Here is a 17,348-nt window from a genome sequence, read left to right on the forward strand (position 1 = left end):
TAAGAATTTTTAGATTGATTATTTTACCTTGAGATATTTGTGCTTGACTAAATGATGTGACATAGTTAGGGATCTTTGGACAAGTTGTTGTTAAGAATATCTGGTATATGTAACCATAATAAGCCGTAAACTGTATATGGCCTTGGATGTGACCAACCGTGGTAAAATTAATTTTGTTGCCCTTGACTTATAGTGCAACATAAGACTAAAACAGTTTGGGTATACATTTACCTGGTGTTGAATGGTTTATTGACAACCATGTTCAGGTGCATCTTGTTTCGACTACTTTGTCTCGATTCAGTTGTATGTAAACATAGAAACCTAAAGCATTTTTGCAATCCATGAGCCAAAACTCTGGGTTAATAATTATTGAGTTGGTTGTCTAAAAAAATTACTAATTCCAACTTCTGTATCAGTGGCAGAAACAAGCTTCCATACATTCATCAGGTTTTTTGCTTCTTTCTTGAAGGCACAGGAGAGCCATTCAGAAGAGCCGGGGGTCAAAGGTGAAAAGAGCAGAGGGCACCATGGAGAGTGAGCCAGGGGCCCCTGCTTCCACTGCCAGCAGTACCGGGACCACCGCAGCCACCACCACGTCCACCACCATTTCCTCCAGCACCACTGCTGTCAGCAGTAATAGTACCTCTAATACTACTACAACTACTACTAGTTCTACTACTTCCACTAGCATTAGTAATAGTAGTAGCAGCAGCAGTAGTAGTAGTAGTAGTACTAACACTAGCAGTACTTCCAGCAGTAGTACTACAGCTGGAAGACCGGCAGTGCCTCAGATATCGGTTTACAGTGGAATACCTGACCGTACAGTACAGGTGAGTGTTTTGGTTCTGTAATAAATCTGCTGAGAGCTTAAGTTGAGGTATTCTGTGTAACATCCTGACACTCTTTGCTCTACTGCCCTCTGTTGGTGTTTAAAAGTGACATACAAGCTTCTAAAATTGTTTTTGATGTAGCATCGTTTTTTACAAAGGGAATTGATGAAAAAGGGAATTTGTCTTCCCAGTAAAGGATCTCAAATATGTGGTAATGTTGGAGCATGTCTCCAATTTGGAGACAGGAAAGAATGTTTTCTGTGCTTTAGTGCTTTTGACCCCTTGCCCTCGGGGTAAGCCTCTACACAGGCTTAGCCTCCCTCAGAATTAGGTCCACTCAACTTTGAGTGCTGATGGTTTGACAGCAGGGTTTTTGTTAGATTGAGTCCTTCTTTTCACCCCCTCAGCATGCTGACAATCACAAGGCAATCACTATTGTCACTGAGCAGCACTGTGAGCATAAAGGACTGCTGGAAATCAGTTCATGCATGTATTTCATCTTTGCTACTTGTGCCCATCAGCGACACGTTGTGGGTCCGGATGCTTCTGTGACACTGTTGACTGCAGGTCAAAATCCTTGGAAACATGGCATAGGGCACTTGGAGAGGTGGTTTCCCAGTAGTAGGGGTTTAACTTTCTTAGAGTTGTGTCTGGCACAGTGTGAAACCTTTCTGTCCCACATTTAGGGAAAAAGAATTGTTTGTGTGTTTGCAGTAATTGGAGGTTTTGAAACCCTGACTTCTGTCTCCCGATTAGTCTGTTAAATAGGCAGTGATGCAATCAGTTCAGATTCAACACATTTTGATTGTACCACATTTAGGATTCGATAAAGATATTGCATACTAATGACTATTGCTTAATGAAGAAAAATCAGCAGTTTGGTCTGTAAAGCATTTTGAAATACAATCAGGACAAGATTTATAAGCTCAAGTGATAAAATAATTATAAATCTAAAACTTTGTAAAGTTTGTAAAATGTTAAATTCATAATAACCATGCAATCAAACTGACATTTCTTGATGTTGTTTACTGTTATCACACAATTTTCTTTTCATTTTTCCCACCAGATAATCTGCATGAGCAAAGATCCTAGTAAATAAAACTGCATTAAATATGGGGATGTATTAGCAACTGTTACTGGTATCAGAGTTTTTGGGTTGCCTGCTTTTTTTTTTTTGTATGCCTTTGGCATGGTTCTAGCACCGCTGTATGTTTGTAAAAGAGCAAATCATTTCAAAAAACCACAGGTAAGGCTGTACAAAGAACAGAACTGTTTTTAGTATAGGTGTGATGTTGGTGGCTTTAAGCGGTTGTATAATAGAAGAATGTGGAGAGTGTGGAGGTGGGTGATACAGCCTCAGATTATATCACAATATTTCAATGAAATTTGCAACAATATTTCTGGAAATACAGAAAGCGTTTTATTTGTGAATGAAGTGGTGCCAGCAATAGCAGCATTATGGTGCAACAAGTCACACAGGTATTGTTTTCCAAGGAAATTTTAAGTAAGTCTAAAATAAGTGTTTAATACTTGCGCAATAACTAAAGTAACCTTGTAACTCTTCAGAAACCTGCACAACATTGTCACACAATAGAACTGAAGCTGCATGGTTATACTTAGGGTGTGTTTTTGGTGAAACAGGTTTGCCTTTTCCATGTTCAGCAGGGGCGGTTTTCTTGCATATTTTGGAAAGCATTGTTATGTTGGAGGATGATGAAGTAGCTCCCTTTTAACAAATCATCACTGTAGGCGGACACATGGCTGTGGCTGTCAGATATATCTGGGCTTGTCTACTTGCTGTGCCATTAGATAATGTAAACACATGGCATTGCTATAGAAATACAATTATAAAACCCATTTTCTTTTCTTTTTATTTATCATGTAAAAATTTGTACTGAGATTACCCACATGGTAGAGGCACAGAGGCTTTGGTTTGCTTTGTTGACATATCATGAAGAATTGATGTTGTTTCGAGGTGACTGAATTTGTGATTCTTTGGATTTTATGAAAGTTTAGTTCAGATGTAAAAATCAAATGTCTTTTTTAAACTGGCCATTTTTTTTGCACCTGTTTTTATTTGCAGGTATTCCAGCAGGCATTGCATAGACAGCCCAACACAGCAGCACAGTACTTGCAGCAGATGTATGCAGCTCAGCAGCAGCATCTGATGCTGCAAACTGCAGCCCTCCAGCAGCAGCACAGCCTCAGCCTGGCTGCTGTACAGCAGGTCAGCAAGCAGGCATCACAAATAATTCATTCTCTCAGTTTAGAGATGATGATTGCAGTTATTGTTGACCTGCTGCAAGACATGTTTCAGAAATTGTGCATCACTCACCCTGTCCTCCTTCCTCTCTCTACCTTTGTGATAGGCCAGTATCGCGGCTGGCCGGCAAAGCTCTTCACAAAATGGCACTTCATCTCAGCAAACAGGATCTACTCAGGCTACGGTAAGTGCAGTTTGGAGTGCTGCCTTCCTAAAAGCCTCTTTAAGTTATCTTTGTCCAGTTGGATTATCATCGAGCCAAGTTGATTTTTAGCAGCAGGATGCTAGCAGCTTGGTTGCTCCTTCTGTTTTACCTTTAAAAAGATTCAAGTTTCTTTTTGATTTTGTACGTATTTAGCTGTAAGAAATATTAGCAGAATGAACACATTTTAACTATTGAATTTGATGCTGTCGAATTTAATAGTTGGGGATATGATGCTTTTGTCTCAGAACTCCCCACATCTATTCAGGATTTGTACGTATAACCTAATAATCCTGATTATCTCTCCCCATAGATCAACCTGACCACGTCTCCAGCGGCAGCTCAGCTGATCAGCCGAGCTCAGAATATTAGCTCAACCCCCACCACTATTTCCCAGCAGGCTGTTCTGCTGGGCAGCCCATCGAGCCCCACTCTTACACCCACCCAAGCACAGATGTACCTGCGTGCACAGATGGTAAGACTACAAAGAAAAGAAATGGCCACAGGCACATTTACATGATCCTCCACTTTATGCATAAACACTAGCACACTCGTATTGCTTGATTTAAATAGGCACAACTCTGTTCTTTGGAGGCCCTGTGTATGTGTTTATGCCATTCAGATTTCTTTATTGTCATGCAGTCAATACATCACAGATGCATTACTGAACAAATTTGCATGCACAGAGAGAAACTCGCAATAAAAACAGGGCTGAGTTAAAAAAGAATAAATGAAGGCGTTATTGCACATGTATAGAACATTACATACATAAATAAATAAAATATACAAAATACATATTGTGTTTGTAAGCAATTCCACTGTAAATGACGTGTTTTGTTGTCATCTTGCAGTAGAGTAGGTGGTCAGGATAATGCGTTTGCCTACAGAGAGCTCTTTGCAAACATGGAAGTCGATGTCTTTAACGTGAATGCTCAGAAAACATTTTTTGGTTTGTGTGTGTGTGTGTGTGTGTGTGTGTGTGTGTGTGTGTGTGTGTTCTCTCTTTCTCTTGTTGAAGGAATAGAAATTGGTTATTTTGGGTATAGCTGGTTTTGAGTGCTTGTCAGTTGGAGTTTCCAGATTGTACAACTGATGGCAAACTGAAACTGGCAATGAGGTGGTAGAACAACCTGCTTATTACGAGCAAAAACACAACGTTATCAGATGTCTGTGATGATTGCGGCAGGAAGCAAACTGCATGTCAGTTTAGTCATGGACTTTATTTCGAGTACAGTTTCCTGGTGCTACATTTACTCGTATCAGTGTCCCAAAATATTTTCTTTAGTTTCCTGTTTTGTCTTATCATACACCCGAGGTTAAAAACTAACTGAATATACACATGCAGCACCCCATGATTAAATAATCTTCTGTCTTGTTAAGTTTTTGTAAATACTTTTGTAAATAGTGTGTTTTAACATTTATTGGGAGCCTGTGGCCCTTATTCAGTGTCATGTCCAAGGTACTGAGTCATATTTTCTAAAGCAGAATGGATGCTTCTGGCACAGCTTTACCTACACCTATTTCATAGGTGCATGTTTGGCCTCTGGCTTTCATCAGGTCAAAATGGTTATGGCCATTATTCAACACCATGCCCTGGGTACTGAGCCAGTTTTCACAGGTAGTTAGATACTGATTTGGTGATATAAGTCTTTGTCATCATTAAAATTGCAGTTTCACTAGTTGGTGGGGGAATATGATCAGTAATGACACAGGAGAGTAATTTTAGTTTACAGTTTGCTTCTCCTATGTTAGTTCCCCCTTTTTTTTAATGTGTGCCATACTTTCCAGGCCCAGGTACAGGTGGCGAGGAGCCTGGGTCGTGCTGTTCCTCTGTCCCCACAGCTCATCTTTACCCCAGCTGCCACTGTGACGGCTGTGCAGTCAGACAGCTCTACGCAGGCCTCCTCACAGGTAATATTGCTGGAACCTATATTATCACTAATAATACAAGAGCAGTCTTTTATCTCGTCTTAACATCTTTTCCAGCTCCCTCTCGTAAATATAACTTTATACATTTTACACATATGTAGCAAAGCAGTAATCCATAAAAATAAATATTAAACTTACAAGCTTTAAATGAATTTCCAGCATTTTACAAATAAAATTCTTATGAACATAGTCAAAAAATCCACAGCTTGAGCCATTTGTGAATCTTGTCTCTCTTTTTGTATTTAAGAATCAGGTACAGAATCTGGCCATCCGTGGCCAGCAGGGGGCGACAACATCCTCCTCTCAGACTCAGATGCCACAGGCTCTCAGTCTGAAGCAGGCCCCTGTGCCTATCCAGCCTGCGTCACTGATCAAAAACCCAAGTCAAGGTACCCAGGCCTCAGCAGGGGGGAAGACCAGCTCCTTAGACAGTCCCTCTGAAGGAGGGAAGAAGGGGGACAGTGCAGCAGTCACAGAAGTCCGAGCTATAAACATGAGCCGCAGTGTCACCGCTGTGAATGCTCAGCCTCTGCTTGCTCCAGGTAAGAGAAGTTTGCATATCCACAACATTAAATCCCATCCATTAAAGAAATGTCTCTCACACAAGTGAGAGAAAAAAATAATAATGATGGATATTAGTGATGCAAATAACAAACCCAAAACAAATGGTTGGTTAACAGGTTGTTTTGTTTGATCTTTAAAAGTACAGGAAGTAATACTTTTCTTGTTTTACTTACTGCTGTCACTCTTTTTAATCAAGAAAATTGTCTGCAGCTCAACCAATATTTATTGATACATGCAGCCTTAATGTGTTTAAAACCTAATGCTTTGTGCGCTTGCCAAATTGTTTGCAACACAAAGTCTTAAAAAACAGCAATAAACTCTGTGTAAGATATCAAGATGTGCTTACTAGGTCTTGTTGAATATGAGTGTTGGTATTAAATGGCAGCATTGTGGTTCAATTGATGGCACCATTTCCTCACAGCAAGAGTGTCCTGGGTTGAAACCTTGACAGGGCCCTACTGTGTGGAGTTTTGTCTGGGTCCACTTAATACAAGTTAAAACTTGTGGCTCCACAGTGTAGTTGTTAAAACACATTTAACATGTGGAAGTTCAAGGCCAGGAGAAGGAGGGCTATGTCAGGGAGGGCATCTGGCATTAAACTCTCTTCTAAAGGCAGTGGTGACACTGCCATACACTCTAGACAATCTAACCAACATGTGCAAGCAACACTGTAGCATAACAGATTACATTTTAATGTCCCTAATCATGTATTGTAGCAACTTAAAAGCAGTCTTATAAACCAATGTTTGTCAGGTCACTGCTTTGATTCTGACTAAATTATATCAGCAGCTCGACTGGATTGCCATGAAATTATGCAGAGCAGAAATTGGTGGTCACAAGAGCATGAATCCTAGTGTCTCCACTGAGTTTCCTCTTCTGTGTTTCTTCAATCAAATTGTCTTATAGCCAGTAAAATCTTTAATCTTAGTGTATTTTAAATGCTGTTTCTGAGCACATCTTAGATAAAACTTCTTGTGCTGCTCATGCTATGTGTTCTGAATGCACCAATGTTTTCCTCTGAAAACATGTGGTCCACAGAGCATGTAAGCTCTAAAACTGCAGCGAAGTTATAGTTTCATTTTTGTGGACAGAAAAAGGAAACTGACAAACTGTTTGCCGGCGGCTGCATGCTTCTGTTATGTATCAGATGTACATTTCAAACCTCAAGAAAGATTTTGGCTTTGTGACAGCTGTCTTATATACATATACAGAGCTGTGCTCTAGTGTTTATAGTGAGATTAGATGAAAAGACATTTCACACATGGACGTTTGAAAGCTTTTTCTTGGCTGTTGCCATGACTTGTCGGGGCCTGCTTCACAAATCCATTCACTCACTAAATGGGTGAAACCAGCTCTATTAGAGACAGCGTGTTGGTTTTGTGTCTGGAACAGTCTAGCTGCTTTGTGAATTAGAAGCTGTGAAAGGCACACTGCCATGCAAGAGTGTTTTTAAACCACTTATTGTGTAATTGAAAGTCAGCAGCTGTTTTTTTTTTTTAATGTTTTTTTCTCCCCTTTTTAGTGTGAATGGTTGTGAATGTTCTAGCAGCACAAGCTGATTACGTCAAATTAAGTCCCATTTGTTTGCATGATAAGTAACCTTTAGATGCATTTTAAAGAGGGTCCTCATAGGAAATCACATCTTGCGAAATAATTTGTCTGTCTGTGCATGTGCCATATTTATGTCTGTATGACTGCATGGCTGTAACACTCTTTACATTTATGGTTGGTGTTGTGTGTGTGTGTGTGTCTGTGTGTGTGTGTGTGTGCGCACTTGGGCTTGTGTGTTTGTGAAGAGAGGGGGAGGTGGGGATTATCTGTGCACGTCGGTGCACAACTGTGTCTTGCTTTGTTTCAGTAATAGATTCGCATAAAATGAAAGGGAGGATGGAAGCTGAAAATCTGGCAGCATGCTGTCTGGGGGGAAAAAAATTACCATGGGTTGCCATAGCAGCAGCCCACGAGGGACAGGTGTGCACATGAGATGCTGGGGAGTTATTACTCTGTGGATCAGGAAGAGAAGAGGCAGCGTGGCTGGCTGATGGGATTCGGATTAGGATAAAAGCTTGGATTCAACTTGACTGTGGCTGGGTCAAGATGCACTTTGCTTTAGAGGGTAAAATTGGTAATAGAAGGGAGCAGCCATTATTTTTAGCTGCAGGAAACCAGAGATTTTGCTCCATGTTGTTGGTGGGTAATTTCACCCCCTGGGGATGGTTTTGGTTCATGAAAGATTGTAGAGGTAATTGCTACTTAGCATTTTATGTAATTGATCAGCAATTTTAGTGATTTTAGTCTTAATAAAATTATGACACTTAACTGTTGCATTTCAAAAGTAGCTCATTGCTATTACGCACCAGGAAAATTTAGATATGAACTCAGCTAGTGGTTTTGCACAGTCCACATTCATGATATCAATTATTAATAGTTTCACTTGGCAAATGAACCACCTATAATGTTGCAATGTTACTAACTTTGTTGCTAGTTACTACACAGACATTGACTGATATTAGACGTTTAGCCTAAATTCACCTAACAAAATGGGTGGTGAATTTATGCAGGAGGCTTGCAGACTTTAGAAGTGTTTAGAAGTGTAATATGGTAATTATGGTTTTTGCACAAGTAAAAGGAATAATTACATCAATAACCTTGCTTTAATTATTTTTTTATATTTCAAAAAAGAATACAGTACATACAATATTGCATATTTGCAGTGATTTTTGTTTTAAACAGGACACTCCCGGCCAAACAAGTGGTGAAAAATATCCATCATAATTTCAGATTGATAAATGGATTCATAAGTAGTAGAGCAGGGTAATATGACCAAAAATATTTATCACGATATACATTTGAAAATTTGTGATAACGATATACTTGACACTAGACAAAATACTTTACAACTCCACAACTTTATTAGTGCAAAAAAAAATCAATGTATTTTCACTTAAACAAGCAGCTGTTTTTTTTTTTTTTTTTTAGTTTTTTTTTTATGTGCGTTAAAGTTATATAAAAATGTAACAGTGCAAATGCAAATTCCTTGCTGACAGTTTAACCAAAAGGCATTTCCAGTGGAAACTGGCCGACATATCCTCAGCATAACCATGTATAATATACACAAAACTTAAAAAGAGGTTATACACACACAATACGGTAATGTTATGTTGAAGCGCAGTACGTATCACTCCGCGAGGCTCCTGACTACGATTGCCGTAATGCTCCGACAATCCATCAAGCGGTGCGGGTTCGTAGCTTAGCAAAGTCGTACTAAAACATTTGACAGATTTTCGAGCGCCGTGTACCACATAAAGTCGTTTCGAAGTCAGTAAACACAACCAGAATTCATACATAAGGCTCACAGGATTATAAGGGGCACTGTCGATTTCCAGAAAAATCAAAGGATTGATTTTAAGTGTGCCGTATTTTCCAAAAAACGACGGCCCACTACCAAAAATAGTGCTTTGTTGTGTATCTGACAGACGAAAGCTAACCCAGTTCCACACCACTGAAGTTGCAGCATTTTTTACAAACCAATTCTGGTTCATCCGTTTCATTCAACGATCCGCTTTCGCCCTTCTCATTCGCTGTCGCCGCCATATGCGTATGAAAACAAAGGCACTGCACATGCGCGTTTGACCCATATTCTATCGCGATATTTCATTTTCTTATCGTTGCCCAACATTATACCGGTATTACCGTGAACGGTATAATATGGCTCAGCCCTAATAAGTAGGGTTAATAATTCATGTGAAGGATGCCTTACAGCCTCCCAAAGTGAAAAAGAAAGAGATAATAGATGCAGTTAAATGGTTGGTGTGCGCAGCATGTGTTAGTATGTATTACCCAAACATAAACTTTAGGTTACACAAGCTTAGCAGCTTGCTCTGGTCCTCTATGGTCTTCATTCCGGCCTTTCACCCATTTTGCTCTTGTGGAGGTAGTCCACCTGTCAGCTGTATCTCACAGTCAGACAAACTCCAGGTTTTGAGTCCTCTTCCTGCTCTGGAGGGCCACTCCAACCAGAACCTGCAGCAGGCCGGAAAAGAGTTTCATGTGTGACAAAGACTAAAAGATGCAGTTGGAATAGATCCACTCACAAAAGTGTCAGCTCATTTGTGCCAATTATAGTCACAAAGTATATATTGTATTACTCTATAATTCATTTAACAAAATGGACGTGCACCTCCCATCAAAAGACTCCTATTCGTGTGCCCTTGTTATCGCCACAAATAGAATCTTAAGAAAAAACAAACACCTGACGTGTCTCATTTCTACCAAATCTGTGTTAAATCGAACTCAGCACAGAACAAATTGATTAATTGTGGTTACGCTGAGAGTTTGTCAGATTCACATTCATGGGAATTGAGGAGGAAGCAAATGTTAGGCCGTCTGGCTTGATGCAGCAAGTGTATGTCTGTCATCACCTTCTCTCAGCAACAAAGAGCCGGCACCACACTATAAAACCACAGCAGGGAAACCCCATCAGCACTAAAAAACTGGAAAGATGAAAACTTTTTTCTTTTTCTTTTTTTAAGGTGTACTTATGTATAAAACCTTTACTGTACTGTAAGTTTTGAAGCCATTTGAGAACCGGATTCATGGAGCTAATTTTCCTTGATAAACAATCTTCAATCCTTATTTGGAATTGTATTAAAATTAGGAAAGGTGACTCAAGGTCTACTGTTGCTGTGGTGTTGTTGGTCAATATTTTTCAAGATGGTAAGCTAAAGCAGGAGTCAGTGAAAATGTGGAAACTCTGGGGTTTTCCAGGGCCTGGTGCTGCAAAAGCTGGAAGGAATGCATACTGTCCTCAATTTCAGGACATTGCACGGCAATACACAGAGTAAGAACTCTACAAACATTCACAACGTTGGGGGCGGAGGGAGTGGGTTTCCGCATACTGTAGACTATATGATTTGTATGTATATATTGGTGTGGGGTGCCTGAGTAATTCCAGTCCTTAATCTTAAGACCTTGAGGGGGAATAACATTTAAACGAATTTCCAAATCTTCCTCTTCTTTCAAGACCTCTTTCTGTTACTCATTAGAGGCTTGAGAAAGATGTCAGGATTCATGCGAGGGGGCTGATTGTATCTGGTGTGTACTGATTCAGAAATCCCCCTCCTCCTCCCTTACAGAAGGCTGAGAGTCTCTTGATACTGCAAGTTTGACGCAGTTTAACTGCCGCAAGGGAGCTTTCTGCTGCCGTTTGTTCTTTGATCACATTACAATAGAATAATCATTAATAAAATAGGTAAATGTGCACACCATTTGTTAACTATTGAATATGGCAACCAACAAGTTAAAGACAGACATACATGTAGCAGGCTCTGCTACTGTAATTGGTCCTTTCCTGACTGTTTTATATCTTAAGATGGTCAGTTTGTAATGACAGAATTATACTCAGTCTCCAATACCCAACGATCAGTTGAACTCAACAACAACAAGCACTAACTTTGAGTAGCCGCCTTCTTGCTACATTCAAGACTAAGAACAGCAGACTGTGGCTCCCTCATAACTTTGGATGAACATTGTAAAATAGCAGATGCAGCAACAAACTTGCTTTTCTTGACAACTTGTGGTGTTTGGAGGTAGTAGGTTGACTTCACAGCCAGAGCTGTCTTAAAATTATTACACTATTTTGTAACATCAGTGGATGTTACACCACAGTGCTCATACAAACTCATGTTTCTGCTGTGGGAAGATGTCCGATGTTAAAATCAATTCAAAACAATCTCATTTTCTGGTCCATTTACTTGGTATTTACACATAGTATGATTTTATGTAGCATGTCTATCATCATCGTCATTCTACCACTTTGTAGAAAATCCAGTTTGAAGAAATATTTGAGTTCAGAACAAATGTTCATGTTATCCAGGAGATTAAGAATCACCACAGTCAGTAGGTTTATTTTTATTTTAGTGCAACCATAAGGCTGCACTAAAACAGGGTTTGTGTCTTTAAAAAAATTGATTTCTATGGAATTTGATGCTCGCAATCATCATGTAGAGCAGGGGTGTCAGACTCATTTTAGCTCATGTGCTGAATACAGCCCAATTTGACCTCACACAGGCCTGACCAGCAAAACCACAGCATAATAACCCATCAAAAAAAAACCCTAAACTCTCAAACCATTCCCATTCAGCTTTGTCTCAATTGTTTCACATTTGGTGTGTGTTTTTAAAAAGCTACTGTTTTAACTTAAAGAAACGCGTCAGTATGGCTCCTTGGCTTAACCATCTTTGGGGTGGTTTTGGCCGGCAGTGTGTAATGTCTTTGTCAGCAGGAAGGCTGTAAAAACTGGACATGATTCAGAGCTCTGGCTTGAATGGCAATTAATGATTAGGACACTCTCATGATCTATTCTTGTGCTCCGCTTATCTGTAGTTTTCACACTTTATGAACCCTTAAAGGAGGCCTGATCAGATATTTTTGGGAGACTTGTTGTAGAGTTGTTGTAGACTGTTAACTTTGCTTTTCTACACTTATTTATTTTGGCTGTCTCAGACAAGAAGACAGTTGAGTAAACTTTATTTAGTAAATTAAGATTGCTAAAATGGGAATGAGTGGACTTTTGTTTGCCGTGTCCATGACCAACACAAAACTTTACGTTTTTATTCTCTTCTACCACGCAGACTCTTTACATTAAAAATATGCTTTAAATGAAAGGCTTTGGGGCTGTGATGCTTGAGTTGACAAAAAAAGCATGTCTCCACTCATTTCTTTTTCCCACCCATGGGCATAGTTGTTGAGTTGATGGATATAATTTTCCACGGTCTGTTTTTTAAAGTTTGTTTTTTTTAATTCCCTTTAATGGTTAGCATCTAGCTGGCTTTATCCACCCATCCACATCTTATATTTATCCTTCTCTTAACATAATAAATATTAACTGAAGGTTTTCACCGACGCCACAGCTAACCAAATTTTCTGTCAGTGGGTTCCACTGTGTCTCACCATGTGAAAATGAAAACTCTTCTCAGCGGTCCTCGTACCATTAAAGGGACTAATGACATGCAAACTCTGCTGGATAGAAATGTCTATATTTTCCACGGCAGGGTACAGAGTGTGGTTACTGCCTCACAGGGAAACTTGGAAACCAGATGGAGCCTGTCCCACACGAAACAATGCGAAAAGAACAGGGGGGCGGAGGGAGGGGCCGAGGGGGATCTAAGACAAACACTGATGCACTTGGCAGTTTTCCACTCTGGGATTTACTGTGATGTTTATTAACATAACCAGATGCACCTCTAGGTTCACATGGCTTATATAGCAGGACCTGCTGTTTAGTAGTTTTCAGGGATAACTCTTCATTTTGGGGGGGGATTTTTAGTAATCAGATTTTTTTTTCTTTGTTGATAAAATTCTTAGAAATCAAGGAGGTGTGTGAGATACTGGTACCCACTGACTCATCCTTAACTCTATACAGGGTGTCATAGATAATTGGCTCTGCATGTTTCTTCCTGAGGCATTTCTAATATTAGACTAGCCTCAGGCTACTTCCAAAGAACACTCTCCCACTCGCACATGCTCCCACAATACAAGATTGATGTGCTGTGTCTTGGGCTTGGGGGCAAGTTATGAGCTCAGGATGTCCTTTTACCCACAGCAGCACTGACAGGTGGTGACAAGCCATTTTAAAACTATTTGTGAGTAATGGTCTGGCCAACACTGCAACAGTGGGCCTCTCTATGCACCTTTCAACAAGCTCTTAATATTATATCCTGTCAACAAGGGACTTACAGGTGAAGGCGCTGCAAAACAAGCTCTTTTGTGCAGACGTCTACATTTTTCAATGTTTATGAGCCTGAGGCGCAGTTCTCCGGATATCAAGAGTTTGGACAGTTGTCAGCATGCATGAAATAAAGAATGCTCATTGTATGACAATGACTTGCTTTGTAAGGATATTTATGAACAGTTCTTTTTCTTACCAAATAGTTTTACCAAATAATCATAGCTGACACGTTCAGAAATAAGTGTTTGTGTTCTCGTTCCAGCATACACCCAGATTCAGCCGCATTCTCTGGTTCAGCAACACAAGCAGCAGCAGCAGTTTGTGGTTCAGCAAAGCCAAGGTTCCCAAAGGACGACGGGCCAGCTGCTGCAGACGGCCTCCGTTCAGCCGTCACAGCATCCTGTCCCCGTGCTGCCCAAACCTGCTCCTCACCAGCCTTCTACACCGAGCCAGCAGGCTACCATCTTCCACTCCACTATCAGCCCACATGCCCTTCACTCCTCCCTCAACCATGCCAAAGCTCAGCCTGTCCAGCTCACTGCCATCAACCTACAAATCCAGCCAACGGTACGTACACAAACGCAGATTAATGCCACACACAAAAGAGCTTGAAGACAGGATTTTTCTAGGTTGTGAAAATGCTGCAAGTTTGACACAAATGGGCAGCCTACCCATAAATAAACGGTTATAGCAGGTCAAAAACTCCACAGATCATTTTTCAAGGAGGCTTCTTATGCTTTACCTTATTGTCTCTTGTTTATTTGCAATGACAGTGGTGGGCACTCATATTAAACGTGGTCATTACTTTAAATAATGACTGTGCGTAATCCCTGTGAGTCACAAACTCAGACTTAAAACTGCTCTAAATGCTCAGTTTTAGACATTTTTTTCCCATTTTTGGATCTTTATAATGGCAAGGTGAGCAAATGTGTCTAATATGGTGATCTTACTTAATTACCTGCTGTTTAAACTATGTCTGACTGCTAGCTCATCTGAAAAAGTTGACTTTAACCTGAGAGGATGTGGTAGCTGAACCTAGGGGCTACACCAAATCTCAGCAAAATGTAAATGAGGATTATTTTGAGGAGTGAAAATATGTCCTTGAAATGAATGTAACCCATCTGTTTTAAGTAAAATCACGATTAGATGTGCAAAGCTATTTGCGTTCAAATTTTTGAGACTTTCTTTTCTAATATGAAAAATGTCAATTCTCCAAAGTGAACTTTTCACCTGTGTCCTACCTGTAGATATGAAACCACAGGAAAATATCTCTCTCAGAGTAATGCTATCCTTTTCAAAATTGCGTAATGAATGTGTTTAAAGTATTTTGAGTTCTGGTACACGTTCTGCAATTTGGTATTTTGACAGTGGCAACCAGCTAAACAAAAACTACTTTTACAGCAGTTCCACAGTCTTCATTTCTTCTCTAAGAGACACAAAGGGAAAAAACCCCCAAAACACAGGAATCTTCACAGTATTATATTTTCCCCCTCATGTAATGTTTTCCAAAGCTGATGGATTTCAATTTTTCAGTCCCTGATGTTTGTTGTTTTATCTCAGATGTCTTCTTCTCACACTTTTTGTTTGTTTCTACTGCACTTTCCAGGCCTCCCGACTACTTCAGGACAGTAAAGATAAGCCGACCTCACTGGTAGTCAGAGAGACATGTCAGACCCCATCCACACAGCAACAACCACAACAGCAGCAACAGCAACCTGCAGCTTCTCCATCCCAACCCTCCAAGCCTGTAGAGCAGTCCAAGGTTGACTTAGCCACACCAGCTGTTCAGCAGCAAGGTAGAGACTCAGTGGGATTTTCTAAGCTGAAAGTCTTATTAAGAACATAATTTATGTACTTGCCTCTGGGACGACATTACTAGTAGGAGTTAAACAACTGTTAGCTACAAATTTGCGCCTCGACAATTCAGCCATCTCACATCTGATGTCTTTAATCTGTTCACTTGCATAATGAGGGAAGATACATTTTTGTTCTTACATCAAAACATGTGTTATCAGCTCATTCACACTGCTCTTCTTATTGTTTTCCATATCTGTGGTCATGACTTCACCCTAACCACTCATCTTATGAATCAGAGGGGGTTTCTGCCAAAGGTGGTATGATAATGAATCCAGTTTTTCACTCTTTTCCAGCATACATCCATCACATAGACATTTGTTGATTTCATTATGGGTAAACTGATACATCAAAATGATAATAGAAACTTTAAAACGTTTATATTATATCCTTAATTCTGCTAAGTTCCACTGAGATTAAAAATCTTTTTCAAGAGGTACACCGTCAAGAAGGAAACGGATATTCTAATAATTGTAAGCAGAAAAGGGCACACAGTGGTAAATGTTAAATGCTACAGATAATTTAACACACAATTCAGATTATAAGCAATTTTACAATCAAATAAAATCAAGATCAAAACTGGTAGAACAAGGTGCTCAATTGTAACCTCTTCTGATAATGTCCGCTCCTTCTGTAAGCTCCTGCCTTGTTTTGGCACATGCTGTCTGCTGTCGAGTTGTGTAATACTCACCGGGCCAATAGGGAGCAGTTGACATCGAAATGTGTTTACATTTGTATAGTGTGCTAAAGTTTTTACACCACAAATATACCAGATCCCACTAACTATGGCCTTAGTCCTAAAGTATCAGCTAACCTGAAGTATAGCAGTTTAACAAAATGACAAATACAAGCTGGCTTTCTGTCTCTGTGTTAACCTCATAGTAGCCTACCAACTTTTGCCATATGACTGCTAAGATGGACTCCAGCCCCACCATGACCCTGAGTTGATAAATGGTTAAAATGTTTCCCTGACACTTGGGGTTTGCTTTAGTCTTAACCTTTAAAATTGTTATTTTAATTGAATGTTTTTCTAGTTATCATTTTGATTTTATTGGGGTTGCATCCATTCACTGGCACACTGGCACTTTTCACTTTGGGCAGGAGCTCTGGGATTTACATCTCATTTAGTTTCTTTCACTTATGGGAAGTTTACCGGTCCTTTTTTCTACCTGTCTTTTTCTTTGTGGTAGTTTTCAAGTCTTGCACCTTCTCTTTGATGACGGGCAATTTGACACTATCGTCATGCGTTTCCTACACACTAATCTTTATTGTCTCGTTCATAGTCATTTAGTAAAACACATACTTTCAAAAAGTGTATGTCTCTGACAAAGGAGACTGAAGTATTGCCTTAGAATGTGTGGGGTGGAGATGCACAGTTCCACATAAGCTCCTTGTCCATTAGTACCAACCTTAAGTGATAATACCAGGTACTGTTTTTGTACTTACTCTGCTGGGGTTCCAAACGATTCGAGGGGATGTCAGCACACTGCACGCAACCTATTGGTTTGTCAGTGGCGTCACGCAATCAGTTATCAGGGCGTCTCCTTCACGAAAATCAAAACCACCACTTTGTTGTGGCGTTCGTGTCACATACTAATTAAGTCACAGGACGCTTGGCTGCGTTGCTATAATAACCCCAAGCACATTAGGTGGTACTCGATTGTAATAGAAAATGAGTTGAGTTGTACCCCGCATCGAGCTGATCTGAGTAGGTACTAATCGAAAAGGGGCGATAAAGGATATTTAGACACCCATTTGGGGAATGCTTTGAGACCATGTTTTGCTTCTATGAAGTAATTCATTAAATTAAGTGCGGACCAAACTGTCTAAATAGTGTGGAGATGATTCCAATATGTGTTCTGGGGAATTTCTTTGTGTGTGGGGGTAGAGTGTATATTGGGGGACTTGGATGGCCCGTGTAACTCTAAAATCCTCTTTGCGGCCCTGCTGAAAAGCATGCCTTTTGTGGCAGGGTTA

At 40.0% G+C, this 17,348-nt stretch overlaps 1 protein-coding gene across 2 annotated transcripts in view; it reads left to right on the plus strand.

The window, feature by feature from the left end:
* Positions 1 to 17,348, plus strand: part of phc2b (polyhomeotic homolog 2b (Drosophila)) — a 48,415-nt gene that overhangs the window by 17,331 nt on the left and 13,736 nt on the right. For both annotated transcript variants that reach the window (XM_004547510.5, XM_004547509.5), the window contains exons 2-9: positions 470 to 830; positions 2,914 to 3,057; positions 3,200 to 3,277; positions 3,609 to 3,770; positions 5,084 to 5,206; positions 5,472 to 5,766; positions 13,780 to 14,084; positions 15,124 to 15,313. In XM_004547510.5, coding sequence (XP_004547567.2) covers positions 528 to 830; positions 2,914 to 3,057; positions 3,200 to 3,277; positions 3,609 to 3,770; positions 5,084 to 5,206; positions 5,472 to 5,766; positions 13,780 to 14,084; positions 15,124 to 15,313 — 1,600 coding nt within the window. In that variant the 5' untranslated portion in view covers positions 470 to 527. The remainder of the gene's footprint in view (positions 1 to 469; positions 831 to 2,913; positions 3,058 to 3,199; positions 3,278 to 3,608; positions 3,771 to 5,083; positions 5,207 to 5,471; positions 5,767 to 13,779; positions 14,085 to 15,123; positions 15,314 to 17,348) is intronic.

Source organism: Maylandia zebra, linkage group LG5, assembly GCF_041146795.1.
Source record: "Maylandia zebra isolate NMK-2024a linkage group LG5, Mzebra_GT3a, whole genome shotgun sequence".
Classification (NCBI taxonomy): Eukaryota; Metazoa; Chordata; class Actinopteri; order Cichliformes; family Cichlidae; genus Maylandia; species Maylandia zebra.